Genomic DNA, 17,292 nt, shown 5'->3' with positions numbered 1-17,292 from the left:
TGTACATCAGCATTTAAGAGAGAAAGACTAGACCAGGGGTAGGCAACCTTGGCTCTTTTATATCTCATGGACTTCAACTCCCAGGCAACCTTGGCTCTTTTATATCTCATGGACTTCAACTCCCAGGCAACCTTGGCTCTTTTATATCTCATGGACTTCAACTCCCAGGAGTTCTGGGAGTTGAAGTCCACGAGTCATAAAAGAGCCAAGGTTGCCTACCCCTGGACTCGACAGTGCTTTTAAGGAAAAGTGAAGCATTTTCCCACCAAGGACAACATCATTAGTCGCTAAATGAAGATTCACTATCAGAACTTTCTCCTGCATTTGTCTCATCTCCCCATGCAGGCACTGGAGCATCTGGCGTTCTGAAACAAAAAGGCAAGATATGTGAGCTTTTATATCCTCAGGCCTTCGGAACCTAGAAAAGTGGCTTCATGTACAGTAGTGGCCAAAATTGGGGAAACCTTTTGGGAAAAGTGTATTTTTGAGGTTTGATGGCTAATAACACCACTTTTTTTTTTGTAGTAGTACCATAAAATTATATATCAATGGAAAGATAATGTAATCAAGAATGTAATGCAACAAAGTTTGTTCAATTGTCTGTACTGTATTCTATGAAAAGTTATAGCCAAATAACCAGAAAAAGGAAGCACAACTTGCTTAGGTTGGTATCAAGTAGCTTTCCTTCATCTGATTGTAGCCAATGAGCATGAGTATTTAGAGAGCCAATCAGATGTCATCTTGTTTTGGCAATGAGCCAATCAGATCACAGTAGGATTCAGTTATTAATGTCAGGTATTGAAGCTGAGAGGAGGACATTTGTCAGTGTGTTATGTGATTGCTATTAAGTTGGTTGGGTTTTTTGTGTTCTTTCATTTAGTGAGCTTGTAAAACATAATAAAATTAAAGTAATGGTGCAAAGAGTTGACTAGTTGCCCAGAAAGCAATGTAAAATAGTATTATTAAGTGAACAAGGCTACAGTTATAAAGAAATTAGAAGAAAAAATGGTGGAAACTTAACCAAAGGTGGCATTTCTACTGTACACTTTTCCCAAAAGGTTTCCACAATTTTGGCCACTACTCTAGGTGCAAAAATGACTTCTGGACCTGAGAAATTGGATAACAGCCTGGGTTCATACAATATGTTAAGTGCTATTTATAAATTACATTATAAATGTAGTTATACTGTACATCAGGGGGTCCCCAACCCCTGAACCGTGACTCACTACTGGGCTGTGGCCTATTTGGAATTGGGCCAGGTGAGTGGCTGGCTAGAATACATGTGTGTGTGCACACAGCTCAAATTGCATGAGTATGTCCACCGGCCCATTGCTCACATGGCCCAGTTCCCCTTTCCCCTCCCAGCCAGGCCACCAAACAGCAAAGGTTGGGGAATGTTGCTGTACATAACAAATTTAAAAAAACAAGCCTAATTAAAGCCAAACAAATAACATTATGATCCAGCATATTGTGTGAACCAGGTCACCACCTACCTACAATCATCAACTGTATGAAATTAATTAATAAAATGCTCACTAGGCAAGAAAAGCATCTGTAGTAGAGGTATGCCATAAACATATGGCAATACAGTGGAGGGAAGTATTATATAAAAGTTTTTTCTCTGGATGTAAAATCCAGGAAGGCTAGATAACTGGTATTGTGAAATGGCTTAAATAAGCAAATTGGAAGATGCCAAGTTCACATCTTGCTTAGTTTAGGTCAACTTTCAGTTGACTTCACAATTCTGCAATAAGGAGGTAACACTGGTTGATTTCATAGAGCTGTTGGCAGGCTCACCGAGCCTTCCAAGAACACTTCATAAATTCAAACTACTATGCCTATTTCCACATAATTCAAGAGAATATTTCTCAACCAGTTGGGCACACTGTACAACTTTTGTTCTTCTGAGGACTGTATCATCTCAGGAGAAATCTTGGGAATTGGGAAAATACATGCAAATATCAGCTCCATTTAGGTTCCATGTAAATAGTGTTTAAGCAAAACAGATATTGCTACTTACTCAAGAAGATCCGGGTTTAATCCTTCAGAAATCATCTTGTTTCTTATTGCCATAACAGGAACACCCTAGGGAAGAAAAAAAAAAGACAGCGAGAAGCTTAGAACATAGGAGCTCTTCTCCAAACATAAGCATCAATAAAAACTTTTAAGAAAGAAGGCCTGGATACAATTAACGATGACAAATTTTATTTTGATTGATTTATAGCAGGGGTGTCAAACTCAATTTCATTGAGGGCCGTATCAGCATTGCGGTTGCCCTTGGGGGGCCGGGTGGGTGTGGCCAGGATGGATGTAGCCTACTGGATGGGCGTGGATGGAGTGGGTATGGCCTACTGGGTGGGCATGGCCAGCTCTATATCGTTCGCGTCAAGGGTGCCTGTGGGGGCCTGGGCAGGAGTGGGACAGATCTGAGGGTCTCTGGCAGAAGGGGGTGGGACCGGGGCAAGCGCCAAGGCATGGTCCATTTCTTCATTCCTCACAAAGGGTGACACCTCCCCAGCATGCACCCAGAGGGTGGGGCCAACACAGCAGGGGCTGGTTCCTCGCTGTTTCTAGATGGCCTTATGGAGCTAAGACTGAATGCGTTTCAGCATAGATGGCCACCACAAAATTGTACATTGGCTCCCGGCCAGCCTGGGCCAGGGCCAAGGCAGCGGGGGCCGTTCCCTCACTGTTTCCAGGATGGCTTCGTGGGCCACATGAAACCACTTCGCAGGCCACATCTGGCCCCCAGGCCTTGTGTCTGACATGTCTGACTTATAGGCATCCTGTCCAACCTGTTGCTTATGCTGCTAGAGTTTAATGGCAGCTATGATGGAACCCAGTCATACAAAAAAAGGGATATACTTTTCCATTTAAAAACAATTCTGAACAATTTATTCCAGGATCCATAAGGACAGACTAGCCTTAAATTTAAAAAAAAATCCCAGTATGATAGACATTGGATACATTCAAGTAAATCTTTCAAGAAGCTCAGTACTGCTTTTCAGGCACTACTTATATCTGTTGCATGGGCCAAAATTAAGTATCACTGTAAAAGCAGCTGGAATTTGGCAAGATGATCACAGAAATGAAGCCAAGGTAAATCAAACAGCTAATGCAGAAAGGACAGTACGAAATGGCCACGCTGCAAATAAGTAATAGAACAAAATTCAACCCAATTTCTTCCCAAGATCCTACCATCATTTCAACCTTTTTAAATAGTCTTAGGGATCTGAAAGCCACCAGGTTAGACGAGATGAAAGGATCACTTAATCCATCATTTTAGTGGCACAATGCAAATCAGAATACTACTTGTATTCCCAAGCATCATGAAGCAGTATTTTTATTTATCTAAGATATATTTACAGCAAATGAACAATATTGTTTATTTCACCATGAGACATGGTTCAAAGGTACCATTTAAAAAAAAACCCACAGAACTTTATTTTCCAAATGATGTGACAATACAATAGAAGCCATGCCATCACTGGAACCAGTTTGATTGTGTAAGCAGCAGTAGCAAGATTCCAGGCAGGGATGACCTGACAGAATAATCTTGTGTTCCATAGCTGAAATGCACCTATACTAGAAGACACATAGTGGAACTATCCTTCCCAATACAGTTGGCTAGTTGCAGTTGGTAGGAAAAAATTCTAGCTTCTCATTAAATCATAAATTTAAATCAGAGGTCTCCAACCTTTCTCAGTTGGCGGACTGGAGACAAAGGGGGAAAGAAGCATTTTACGTGAGCGTGCATGCACGCACACAAACGGACACGAGCACATGCAATACAAATGGGGCAGTGCTAGCGCTCACGTGACACTCGCTAGCACCACGCCGGTTTTCCTGCTTGGACGCTAGCATCATCCCATTTTCGTGCTAGCGGCTCCCGGTTTTCGCACCACTTGCCTCCCGGTTTTCACACCGCCTGCCACCCGGTATTTACACTGCCCACCGCCCGGTTTTTGCATTGCCTACCACCTGGTTTTTGCACCGTGCGCCTCCTGGTTTTCAAACCGCCTGCTTTCATGCTGTGCACTGCCTGGTTCCCCGTTTCTGTGCCGTGTGCCACCTAGTTTTCACACTGCGCACTGCCCTGTTTGCATAGCAGCGGCAGCAGTAGCATGAGTGGGGGTTAGTGCACGCACACGTGTGCGCACTGGCCAGCCTGTTCCACAGCCCAGTGGCCAATAGGCCACAGCCGGTAGTGGGCTGCAGACCGCAGGTTGGAGACCTCTGATTTAGATGACAATCTAGACCATGCTTGTGTTTGTATTTATGTGAAGGTTACACATTATCACTACTGTATCCTTTCATGTTACAGAGGTAAACTCTACCAGCTGAATACAAAGATATAACTTGTATCAATGATAGTATATAACAGTGGTGGCGAACCTATGGCATGGGTGCCAGAGGTGGCACTCAGAGCCCTCTCTGTGGGCACACACGCTGTCGCCCCAGTCCTAGGCCTTCAGCTGGGTTTTATAAAGCCTTTTCGCTTTAGGCCTCCGCCGCCGTGTACAAAAAAAATAGATTCAATCAATCAGTCAATTTCAACTTCTCGTGGGAAAAAAAAGATCTTGCAAAGTTGGAATTGATTGATTGAACTTTTTAGTCCCACCCAGTCTGCCGTTACCACCGTAGCCACACCCACCCAGTGGGCCACACCCACTCGGCACCCAACGATGCATAAGTGGGTTTTGGGTTGCAGTTTAGGCACTCGGTCTCTAAAAGGTTCGCCATCACTGGTATATAATGTTCAACTATTCTCAACAATTACTTTCATTAATTTTACAGCATATTTTATCTCAAAGAAATTTTGATAAGCTACTTTTATTTAGCTTTCCCATACAATTTCTTAAGAAAATGATGCTCAACTCAGAAAGGCCTATCTGAATTCTAGCAGCACAACATCCATCCATGGGAACAATATGAAGTCAAAGATCTCTGCTAGAGATGTTCCAAGAGAAGTTATTTCCATGTTTCTGCTGACAAAGTTCAAATAGAACATTCCTTTGACAAGAAAGAAAGAAAGAAAGAAAGAAAGAAAGAAAGAAAGAAAGAAAGAAAGAAAGAAAGAAAGAAAGTCTTATTTCCAAAATATATTGGAGGTCTGAAAAGGATGTAAGAAACCTTGATTTTGGTTGGTTTTGGCATGGAACCCAAGTACTTTGGGCCAACGTAAGTACAATATTTTACAAAGAAGGGAGTAAAAACTTACTGTTCAGAAAAGTTTCTCTGTACTGGTGTCACTGAGGAAAGCAATAGAGTGGTCAAGACTAATAACGGCAATAGCCATGCTGATGTGATGATTAATATTTTCCCTTGCATATCTGTATTTGGAGCTTTTCGCCCTAATATAAAACTAGCTATCTCCAATAAAAACAATTAAACTCAGCAGTTTAAGAGTGGGAATTTACAGAGTTGTCATTATGGTTAGCACACATTTTTTTTATGACTAGGAGTCACCATTTGCCATATGGAAAATGTAACCTGAAATACAAAGACTAAATTGTGTTGGTGGCAGTGCTCTGTTATTCAGAACCTCTTTCTTACGTCTTACAAATGGAAAATGTTACATGATATTATTATGTAAATATTTTCCATTTGTAAACAGTACACAATTTTTACTGGGGAAGAGAATCACAAATCTAAAGCTGAAAATTCCCCACAAAATTGTAAAAGGAAAGAACTTTAAAGAAAATTGTCATTTCAGAATTCTCCAGTGAAGTGTATGTTGTTAAACAGATATCTCAAGTTATACCACCATGGAAATAACCATGGAAAAAATGGTTTATTAATAAGGTCAACATAACTTTTTGAAGCAGGAGGCCTTACAAGGATTTCTTGGCATAGTTAAATAAGACATGTATAAAATCGAGTATTTTAATATGTTTTAATTATGCATATATACAAATACTTTCAAAACCAAACAGATGGCTCCAGAATTGGAAACTATCAGTGTTCATTCCATTGCCAAAAAAAGGGTGACTCCAAGGATTGCTCCAGTTACTGCACAACTGCCATCATCCTACCAAGCTAGCAAGATTTTCTTTAAGATCACACAACAATGTCTGGCACCAACCATTAAAAGGGAATTAACAGGTGTTCAAGCTGCCTTCAGAAGGGGTTGTAGAACTCATACCCATGTTGCAAATCTACATTGGATCATGGGAATGCCTCAAGAATATTAAAAGAATATCTATAATCTGCTTTATTGACTATAAGAAAGCCTTTGATTGTGTTGATAATGACAAGTTGAGGGTCCTAACTGGTCAAATTGCAGCAGTTGCTGTACACAAATCAGGAAGCTACTGTGCAAACAACATATGGAGATACAAACTGATTCAAGATATAGCAAGGAGGGTGGCAATATGCTGATGACACAACACTCCTCTCAGAAACCAAAGAAGCCCTGAATCTGATCAAAATGATTAAAGAAGAAAGCAAGAAATTTGGCTTCTTCCTGAACATCAAAATGTCCAATATCAAACGCCTATTGCAAGGAATGGAAATGTCAAAATAATTGACAACGAAGAGATCAAATGTGTTAATCCCAGAAACTGTCAAGGATAATATGAAGGATGGAATGGGTAAGATGAAACACCAAATGTTATTTACTTGCCAATAATTTTATCAAACAGAGATATAATGCTAACATGACTGATAATTAAATAAAAAAGGAATTGTATCACATGACTAATGTACAAAAATTATATTCTAATCTAGGCCTTACTTAAAGGTTAGTTTAAGATTTATGAAACAGGTGGAGACACTGTTCCAAATGAAAGGTCATTTACTTCCAGACCTACCTTTACACAGAGAACCACTGTATTCTGTATCAATTTAAAAATGGAAAGTTCTGTTTCCTAAGGCTCTGTGATGACTTGGTTACTGCTACAGAGAGCTCTTCTGTTTTTACTCTGAAGTTTACACCAAACATGTGAACTGATCGCACCCATCTTGATAACAGCTCCACATGAATATCTGCCATTACCAACATTGCTTCAAACTTTTTACTGGAACTACAGTAAAACCAATTCTTTGCTTATTAAATTAGAATCAGATTCATTTCTCAGTGGTCAAACTATTAGAGCTCTCCTTGCTTTGAAAAAGATTCAGAAGCACTTGGGACCTCATATGAGCATTTCTTTGCTTCATACTGAATGCCCACAAATAGCAGCATTTTTTTTTCCAGGCTCATTCAGAAGCCTGAAAAGACTCAGAATTTTTTTAGCAAATTAATACTAGGATTGTATGAAGTCCAGAGCATTTCTTCCAAATCATTATCAAAATATGGACCTGACAACTGTGCCAAGAAAAGTCGTAAAATGGGGCAAAACTCACTTAACAAATGTTTCGCTTAACAGAAATGTTTGGCTCAATTGTGGTCATTAAGTTGAGGACTACCTGTATTTGAAATAGGTCAATATTTATTATATTTGCTACCCCAAATGCAGAGGAAAAGGTGTAAGACAATAAGGGGGCCTGGTAGAATATCCTAACAATCCTTCTAAATGTGAAAGGTTTGCATTGAAATCTGATCCAATGGGAGCTGTTGGATACACGCATCCCATTTAAGCAGCCAGTTCTATTTTAATTTCAGGAAGGCTACACACTGTGGTCCAAAAATAAATAGTTAAAAAATAAGAGCAATTTGTATTGCACCAAGGTAAAAAAGCATAGCTTCAGAAAATATGTAAAGATTTATTTCTCTGAGATTCTCCATTGAGGAAAATATGTTTATGTCACACACACACAATACACACAAATACAAATACAAACCCATTTGCTCCACTGAACAACTCTGGCCTCCTTTATATCATCATGTATATCCGGGAAAAGTACAATCACAAAGACTTACATTTCCCTGTGATTTTTACCACTACCGAAAGAGCTGTAATACTATATTGCATTTCAAGATTATGCAATGCTTCAAAAGCAAAAGATGTTTCAGAGTCCATGGTGCCTTCACAAGCCTACAACATGTTAAATCAAATGTCATTTTTTTTCTCCCAGGACTGCACCATGGCTGTAGGGCAGTGTTTCTCAACCTTGACAATTTTAAGGCATGTGGACTTCAACTCCCAGAATTCCACAGCCAGCAATGCTGGCTGTGGAATTCTGGGAGTTGAAGTCCACATGCCTTAAAATTGTCAAGGTTGAGAAACACTGCTGTAGGGGGTAGCTGTGTGCTTCCAGGAAAACTGTACAGAGTGGCAAAGCAGGATGCCATGTGCATCATCACTATTGGAATGAAGTTTGGGACTTTGGAAATACATGTCAACCCTTCCGGAAAAAATTGCTTTGTCATCATATCCTACTTGGGAGAATGCCGTGGCAATACTGAAAAGTTGCAAGCTGTAGCACTAAATGCAAAGGTGACTTACAAACCTCCATTTTTATAACAAACAAAACCATACATTTCTAACCTGCTTTGTGATGAGGTTATGCTCGGATCAGAAGCTAAATCAGGCAAATAAGTAACAGTAGTTGAAGTGGATCTGTAAATCTACAATTATCTACAATATATAAAATTACTTATACAGAATTAGACAAAAAATATGCCTATTTGTTCAATTTAGTTTCACTTTGCCAGGATTACGACTTATTTTCATTTTGAACATTAGTTTATTCAAGTTGAACTCTTGCTCATATTTTGCACACGTTTCGGAATCAGAAGACATTAAAAAGAAAAACGTTGGCTCAGTCAAAGCTTGTCTGTTTCACTAGGAGTTCATTTGTGAGCAAGTAATAGAGTCAAAAGTAAATTATATGTGATAGAATAAATGAAATGCAACTGGTTTTCTGGGACAACCATGGCCAGCACCGATGGGAAGAAAATTAAAGCTAAACTGATTTTTAAGTTGGCTATCACAAATAAACACTGTTGGACTAAAACAATTACAGAAACTATTGGAGAGATTTCTTTATACACTAAACAGGACAGAGTAATTCATGATCATGCATGCAGTATACTGTATATATATTTGCCACATAATGAAAAGGCCATATTTTTAGTAATGACGGATAACTGTGCTTTTGGAACAGCGAGACAAAGAGGGAAATTGTGTCTCAATATTTATGTCTCTAATATTAATTAGTACTGAAAATCAACTTCTATACTAATTTGTATGCTAAAAACTTGTAAAATTCAACCTACATTCACAATTAACTTCAAAAGACAAATTTTAGTTTAAAGGAAGCTTCAGGGAATAGAAACCCAAATGTTTATGATAAAACCTGGTAAAATAAATGTGACTTACCACTTGAACCATTTTGAGGTATCTGGCATAACGTGGATCCTTTGCTACAGTGATGACATTTTCACCAGTTCCATCTGTCCTCTGTTGCCCCAACTCAGGTACACTGGTCTGCAATACAACAAACAGTGCATATCAGTCGTCACATGTCCTTAGACTTTACCATATTTGGACATCACATTAAGTTAATTTTTTTTATAGTTCTACCAGCAACTTGAAGTTGGATTGGTCCTGCTCGGCTCCTCCTGACAGGGCAGCAGTTATACAAACCTGAATAGCAATGCCTATGAATCAAGAATTACTTTTTAAGATAACATTTAGTCAAGCTTAGCTGACTGCAAAAAGCTATGCAGGGTTGGACCTACTTGGGATCTTAGTGCACCCCAAGGCAGTTGGTGACACTGAGAAACTGAAGATGCATCCCAGACAAAGGCAATGGCAAACTACTTTCCCATTGGACTTACTAGGCAAGTGTCTATTAAGTCATCAGAAGTCAAACTGGAATCAAAGGACATTACTCTTTTGAATCTAAAGAGAAGCAAGCCTAAATTTCCAGTTCACACAAAAGGTAGCAAATCAAAGGATGGATATTTCTGGATTATTTGGCTAGTTCCCAAAACCAATGAGAGCAGACAAACAGCTTGCACCAATGATTTGGTTATTTTCAAATAATTCTGATTTTCTTGACTTTTAAATACAGTCATATTGTGCTTTAGAAAAACCAGTTTACCTCCACGTTAGGTGATACATTTGTTGTCTGTGGATCCACCAACGTTTGTGAGACAGAGCCATTCATAACACTGGTGTTTGAGATCTCATCTTCTAGGCCAGGCACAGAAGATAACTGAAGATAGGGCACATCATAGACCAATGATATTTTAAAATTGAGCATACAAACTTTTCATCAGTAATACAGCATCTGATAAACATTTCTCTTCTATCAAAGTTTCAGACTATATAGTTACATGATGCTAGTACTGTCACACTTTACATATGTCCAAATTTTTACCTCCACTTTCCACTAATGAATGTATCTATTTCCTATCTGTTCTCCTTTACTTTTCTTAATACTGAAAAAATATGTGTTCATTTTTGTTTGTAGACAATCATGATCTAAATGAAATCCATCCTCAGTACCCTAAAATTATATATTTATGAATGTTTAAACTACCACATAAAAAGAGATATATCAGGAACAAACCTTTGCATCCAGAATATTGAGCAAAGTCTCAATTTGCTGAATACGGAGGGAAAGTGCTGACAATTTCTGGGAATAAGGAAGAGAAATATTACTCAACAATTTCCTCAATATTGTTTAACTCCTCCACATTTTCCATCCAGTAATACTTAGCTCTTTCCCATCGCCCCAATCCATCTCCCTGAAAAGCAAACTTATTGCTTCGGTCTTTTGGAGACTAATATGAAACATATTGGACAATGAACCTGTAAGTGCTATTATGCAGATGGTTTAAAATAACTGATTACACTATGATGTTCAGCTGATTTAATATACTACTATGCTAATATTCATTCCATTAACAAATAACATGATTGCACATGTTACATATTGACATATGATTATATATATCCTTCTTTATCAAGCTTTGCTAACAAATAATTTTAAGACTAACTAAAAGACACTAACTCAGCAACTGTAATTCAAAGCAGTCAACTCTTGCAGATAGCCCTTATTGATCTATGCATCCCTGAATGCTCTGATTGCACCACAGGACATTTAGAATACCCTTAATTAGCCTTAAAAGGTTTATAGTGATTTATCTAATAGGTTTTAATAGACAATCCCAACAGGCTTCTAGGCAAAATCCTATTGATGGTTTAGTATTCTTTTTAATTAATAACAAGTACAGGTAAGCAATACAATATTTCTGGACAATTTGGAGTTTATAGAGAAACAAAAACCTCAAGATATCACTGAATATGACAAAGTAATGTTAACACATTAAAAGAATGACAAAATTCTAACAAAAAGTCCCCCATATACCTACATTAACTCTCTACACTCTGAAGTTTCCATTTATTTTTCATATCCACAAATAAAAATGTATTGTTTCTCCAAAAAGATTAATATGATGACATGGTGATGAAAAGTGATAAATATCTCTTGTTTAATGCAGTAAAGGATGAAAACCAAGTTTCCAGAAATATTCCCCAAAACATTGCATGCCAAAGCCTAGCAAGCCTACTCTGAATACAGAGACATTTTCATGTTTTCCACTGGCAGATTATTCTTTCTCTCCATTTTTAACCTTTTTATGGTAGAGAATGAGAAATGAAATAGTTTCTGTACCAAGCATGCATTATAGAGAAATGTAGTATACACTGTTGGAAAGTTACAGTATGGCATGTACTACCTCTTCACAAATAGTTGAAAATCGATTCAGGAACTGAACTGTGTGAACCACAAATTGGTTTAGAAACGCCACTGTTCTCTTTTGTTGGATAGCTGGAACCTGCATTACACAAAACATAGAAAAATACAATATTGAAGAGAGATCAATTAATTACATGGAAAAATCACTGCTGTTTTCTTGACAAGATTTTTCACAAGTGGTTTGCCATTGCCTCCTTCCTAGGCCCGAGAGAAATGACTAGCCCAAAGTCACCCAGCTGCCTTTGTGCCCAAGGTGAGACTAGAACTCAGGATCTCCCAGTTTCTAGCCTGATGCCTTAACCCAGTGGTGGCTAACCTATGGCACGTGTGCCAGAGGCGGCACTCAGAGCCTTCTCTGTGGGCACATGCACCATGCCCCGGAGATGGCAACTGTCCCTTTTCAACCAGCCACCTACTAACTCGCTGAGGTCCCACATGGCCAGATGCATCCCAGCACCCATGCGCTTGCTGGCCTCTGTGTACAGGGCCGATGGTGTCAGGCAGCAGCCGCCCCAGCCTGTCTCACCTTGCCCTGTGACAATGGCACCCCCGCCTTGCCTCGCCTCACCCCGCAGGACAAGCCTCCTGCCCACTGCCCCACCTGCCAGACACCCCCTGGATCTCCCCCAACCCTGCCCGGCCCCCACAGGTGTCCCTCCCCACGAGCAACATCAAGGTGATCACGCGCACCTTGGCCACACCCACCCAATCTGCCATGAGCACCACAGCCACGCCCACCCAATGGGCCATGCCCACCTGGCACCCGGTGATAAATAAGTGGGTTTTCGGTTGCATTTTGGGCACTCGGTCTCTAAAAGGTTCGCCATCACTGCCTTAACCACTAGACCAAAATAGCTTTTTTAATGTATCTCAAATATGAAACAAATATAGTATCAAACATTTACATTCAAACTCTGAGATTGGCCAAGTCTTTGAGTGATAATTTATTATTTCAAAGCAATGTTCCATGATGCATAAAAGTATAACTATAACTTATAACTAAGTATATACCAAATGTGCAATTTGTCAATTTTGCAGCAACTGAATAACCATATTCTCTTTTACCAGAACTGCACATGCAAACATGGAAGAGCACAAGAATGAAACAGTCAAAAGTTTAAAAAAATAAAAGTGAATAACTTTTGAATTTAAGCCAAAACTATTTATTAGTGACACTGAATAAATAAGAGTTGTAAACCTCAGATTCTGAAATTGATACAGGAAACATTTTGGAAATATATTAATTTCAAAACACTGTTTTTATAGACTGCTGTTAGAGAAGGAACTAGGCTAAAAATCATATCCTACATCTCTTACTGCTTTTGTAATTAATGAGAAACAATGTAAGGAATTTGTTCATGGTCAAACTGAAAATCCACAGCAGCCACTGACTTTAATCTGGCATGCCTAATATATCCTTTGCAAGAGAAATGATTAATATATAAGCAAAAAAACACATTAACACAAAATTTCCCACGTCATAGCTTTTCTACAGAAATTGGCAACAACCATTTTAAAAAAAAGTAATAAACCATTTATTTCAGTGGTTCTCAACCTTTTTAATGCCGCGACCCCAACCGGTCGTAAGTCGAGGACTAAGCCGGTCGTAAGTTGAGGACTAAACCGGTCGTAAGTCGAGGACTGAACCGGTCGTAAGTTGAGGACTACCCAACCGGTCATAAGTCGAGGACTTTCCCTGCCCGGGAGCACCGCGCATGCGTGGTTCCGCCCCCTGCGCCGGCCGAGGAGTAGCTGGCAAGTGGCAGAGACGGAGCAGGCCGACCACCAGCTGGCCCAGCCCAAGGGAGGTAAGGCACCCACCGGAAAAGGGGAAAAAAATGGCGGACAAAAAAAATGGCGAACAGCTTTGCTTGGCGACCCCCGTGAAATGGTCGATTGACCCCAAATGGGGTCCCGACCCACAGGTTGAGAACCACTGATTTATTTCATTTATTTTTATTAACTCAGTTTTAAAGATCAGTCAACTATACTGACAATACATATTTATTACACTACGCTTAATCAATCAAATTGAATGCCTTATCAAAGATTTTTTCCCCTTGCCATATATGTTGGGATTTCTTTTCTTTCATAGAATCAAACACTAAGATCTTTTCAATGTGAAAATTTTGGAATTTTTTTTAGATTTGTCTATTCAGGGAAAATATTGTGGGCTTTGTTTAATTTAAATTTAAAGCATCATAAAAGAGTTTCAAACATTTTTAAGTTTACCCATTATATTAAGTTTCCTTACCCTGCTTGATTAGCATAAAATACATACCAAATCAATTTAACTGGACAATATGAACTAGTATCTAGCACAGTGTTTCTCAACCTTGACAATTTTAAGGCATGTGGACTTCAACTCCCAGAATTCCACAGCCAGCAATCCTGACTGTGGAATTCTGGGAGTTGAAGTCCACATGCCTTAAAATTGTCAAGGTTGAGAAACACTGATCTAGCATATCTGAAAAGCACTAGATTTGGGAAAGTTGTCTTATACATTTTAGTTATCTATTAAAAACTATATAGCCACCCATCTTATAATCAAGGCTCCCAATTAAAAGTTAAAACATCATAAAAGCCATCTTAAAACTATAAAGACTAAATGCATTAAAAACAAAAACCTGAAGTTAAATCAAATTTCTGAAGTGCAACCACAACTCATTCCAGTACGTGGAAAAAAAAAGTCAGGTCTTCAAAGCTTTATGGAAGACCAGGAGAGTAGAGGCCAACTGAACTTGGGGAGGGGGGTACCATAGGGCAAGGGCTGCCATAGAAGAGGTACACTTTGAGATACCATGAGATAGCAATGTTTAAGGGAAGGGATTAGGACTGTGCCCATCCTATCTGACCTGGCAGAATGGACATATCCTTAGGGAAAGGCACTCACACAGTTAACCTGGCCATATAGGGCTTTAAAGATGATTAGTTCTTTATATTGCACTTGGAAAGAAACTGGAAGCCAGTACAACTTGTGCAACAGAAGTGTTACATGAGCAAACCTAGCCCCCACCCCGTTACTTTGCACACTGCTGCATTCTGGACTAGCTGCAATTTCTGGGTGGTCTTCAAGGGCAACCCCATATAGAGCACATTGCAGTAAACCAAACTGGAGGTGACCAAGGCATGAGTTACCGTGCATATGTTTAATGGAAACTTCTTCCTATTCTAACTTTATTTGAATGTAGGAACACTATGAAAACTCTTGCATCAGCTGTGGTACTGAAAGATTGTAATGTTATTCTCTCTCCTAGTAGGATGGCTCCTTGATTCATGTTCTCAGTGTGTAAACACAATATAATCCTATAAATGCTATGGTATTTTGATTTTTTTTAAAAAAAGTTATAATATAGAGTCACCTTAACAATGAGATTGAAGGCATATAAACAATATAATAAAATAAATGGTTTCAATCTGATTTACAGATGACAGGTATATATAGAGGTAGTCCTTGACTTACAACAGTTCATTTAGTGACCTTTCCAAGTTACAACAGGACTGAAAAAAATGGCTTACGACCATTTTTCACACTTTTACAACCATTTCAGCATCCCCATGGTCATGTGATCAAAATTCACCCTAACTTGGCAACGGACTCATGTTTATGTTTGCAGTGTCTCAGGGTCATGTAATTCCCATTTGCAACCTTCTGACAAGCAAAGTCAATGGGGAAGCTAGATTCACTTAACAGTGTTACTAACTTAATACCTGCAGTGATTCATTTAACAACTGTGGAAGTTGTAAAATGGAGCAAAACTCACTTAACAAATGCAATGTAAACTTTGGGCTCAATTGTGTTCGTACGTCAAGGACTATCTGTATCACCCAGAATCAGAAAAACTGGAGTAGCATCTGAGCCCCATAAAAAATAAATCAATGCATTTACATGTGTATCCATTCAGAAATGACTCAGGGAGGTTTCCTCTCCTGTACCTGGATATATGATTACAGCTAAAATACTGTGAAGAACAACCATCATGACTCTTTGTGTTTGTGGTCTTTTCAACCTTCAGCCTCCATTCAAGGCTGTTACAGATTTTGCTTCATCAGAATTTTTTTGCTTCTGCTTTCCCTGACGGAAATGTTTTTCTGTCACATTTAGAATAGAATAGAATAACAGAGTTGGAAGGGACCTTGGAGGTCTTCTAGTCCAACCCCCTGCTCAGGCAGGAAACCCTATACCAGTGATGGCGAACCTTTTAGAGACCGAGTGCCCAAACTGCCACCCAAAACCCACATGCATCTTTGGGTGCCAGGGGTGTGTGGCCCATTGGTGGGTGTGGCCCATTGGGGGATGTGGCCCATTGGGTGGACGTGGCTGCGGTGGTAATAGCAGACTGGGTGGGACTAAAAAGTTCAATCAATCAATTCCAACTTTGCAAGATCTTTTTTTTTCCTGCGAGAAGTTGAAATTGACTGATTGATTGAACCTTTTTTTTTTGTACACGGCAGCGGAGGCCTAAAGCGAAAAGGTTTTATAAAAACCAGCTGAAGGCCTAGGACTGGGGCGACGGTGCGTGCGCCCACAGAGAGGGCTCTGAGTGCCGCCTCTGGCACCCATGCCATAGGCTCGCCACCACTGCCCTATACCATTCCAGACAAATGGCTGTCCAGTCTCTTCTTAAAAACTTCCAGTGTTGGAGCATTCACAGTTTCTGGAGGCAGGTTGTTCCACTGGTTAATTGTTCTCACTGTCAGGAAATTTCTTAGTTCTAGGTTGCTTCTCTCCTTGATTAGTTTCCATCCGTTGCTCCTTGTCCTGCTTTCAGGTGCTTTGGAAAATAGCTTGACTCCCTCTTCTTTGTGGCAGCCCCTGAGATATTGGAACACTGCTATCATGTCCCCCCTCGTCCTTCTCTTCCTTAAACTAGACATATCCAATTCCAGCAGCCGTTCCTTATATGCTTTAGCCTCCAGTCCCCTAATTATCTTTGTAGCTCTTCTCTGTACTCTTTCTAGAAAGAGTCTCAACATCTTTGTGGGCCTGCTCTGAAATCTTACTCCCGGGAGGGGTCCTTTTAACGGGATGGGGGAGCCGGGCAGCGAACACCCAGCAGCTGATTTTTATGGGAAGGGACCCTTGCCCGGTTCTTCCTCTTCCCCACCCGACCCCAGCTGGAAGGGGCGGCTGTGGAAGCGGCCTTTCGGGACAGGCAGGAGTCGCTGAACGCATGCGGAAGACCAGGCCGAGCCGCCAATACCTTGGTCAGGTCGATGCCCGAACCTACGAGCGGCAACCCGTCCTCGTCCATCCCGGCGACCTCTCACAGTGTCGAGACCGCGGCTGCAAACCTCCTCCCCAACCATCCCTCGCGACCTCTCTCACGGGAAGCTATTCCGACATCCCCTTCGCGGCGTCAGAGCTGAAAGAAGGGCATCATGGGAACTGTAGTTCAAGTGCTGGAAGGCGGGCTTCTTTAGACGCCAAGGCTTCCTGATGTGTTATTCCCGCTCGCGGCTCCTTCTGCAATACGTGGCTTTTGCTGCAGTATTAATTACGAAGCTACTGACAGTGGTTCTCCGCTCAAACCGTATCAGTAAAGATAGACGGACTGGAAAAAACTTCAGAACCGCCAGTGTAAAAAGAAAATCGTTAGACGTTCAGTTGTTAGGACGATATGTTATTGTAATTTC

General features: G+C 40.2%; 1 protein-coding gene across 1 annotated transcript; it reads right to left on the bottom strand.

The window, feature by feature from the left end:
- Nucleotides 1–224: 224 nt before the first annotated feature.
- Nucleotides 225–16,976, bottom strand: WASHC3 (WASH complex subunit 3). The gene is made up of 7 exons (XM_015818244.1): nucleotides 16,860–16,976; nucleotides 11,636–11,734; nucleotides 10,465–10,530; nucleotides 9,994–10,107; nucleotides 9,267–9,374; nucleotides 2,021–2,085; nucleotides 225–365 (listed from the first exon to the last, which is right to left on the bottom strand). Exons 1-7 carry the CDS (start codon nucleotides 16,908–16,910, stop codon nucleotides 281–283), a joined length of 588 nt encoding a protein of 195 aa, XP_015673730.1. The 5' UTR covers nucleotides 16,911–16,976; the 3' UTR covers nucleotides 225–280.
- Between the last annotated feature and the right edge of the window lie 316 nt (nucleotides 16,977–17,292).

The sequence above is a fragment of the Protobothrops mucrosquamatus genome, unplaced genomic scaffold, assembly GCF_001527695.2.
Source record: "Protobothrops mucrosquamatus isolate PMUCROS unplaced genomic scaffold, P.Mucros_1.0 scaffold706, whole genome shotgun sequence".
NCBI lineage: Eukaryota > Metazoa > Chordata > Lepidosauria > Squamata > Viperidae > Protobothrops > Protobothrops mucrosquamatus.
Note: the sequence above shows the minus strand (reverse complement) of the source record. Positions and strands in the feature narration are given on the sequence as shown.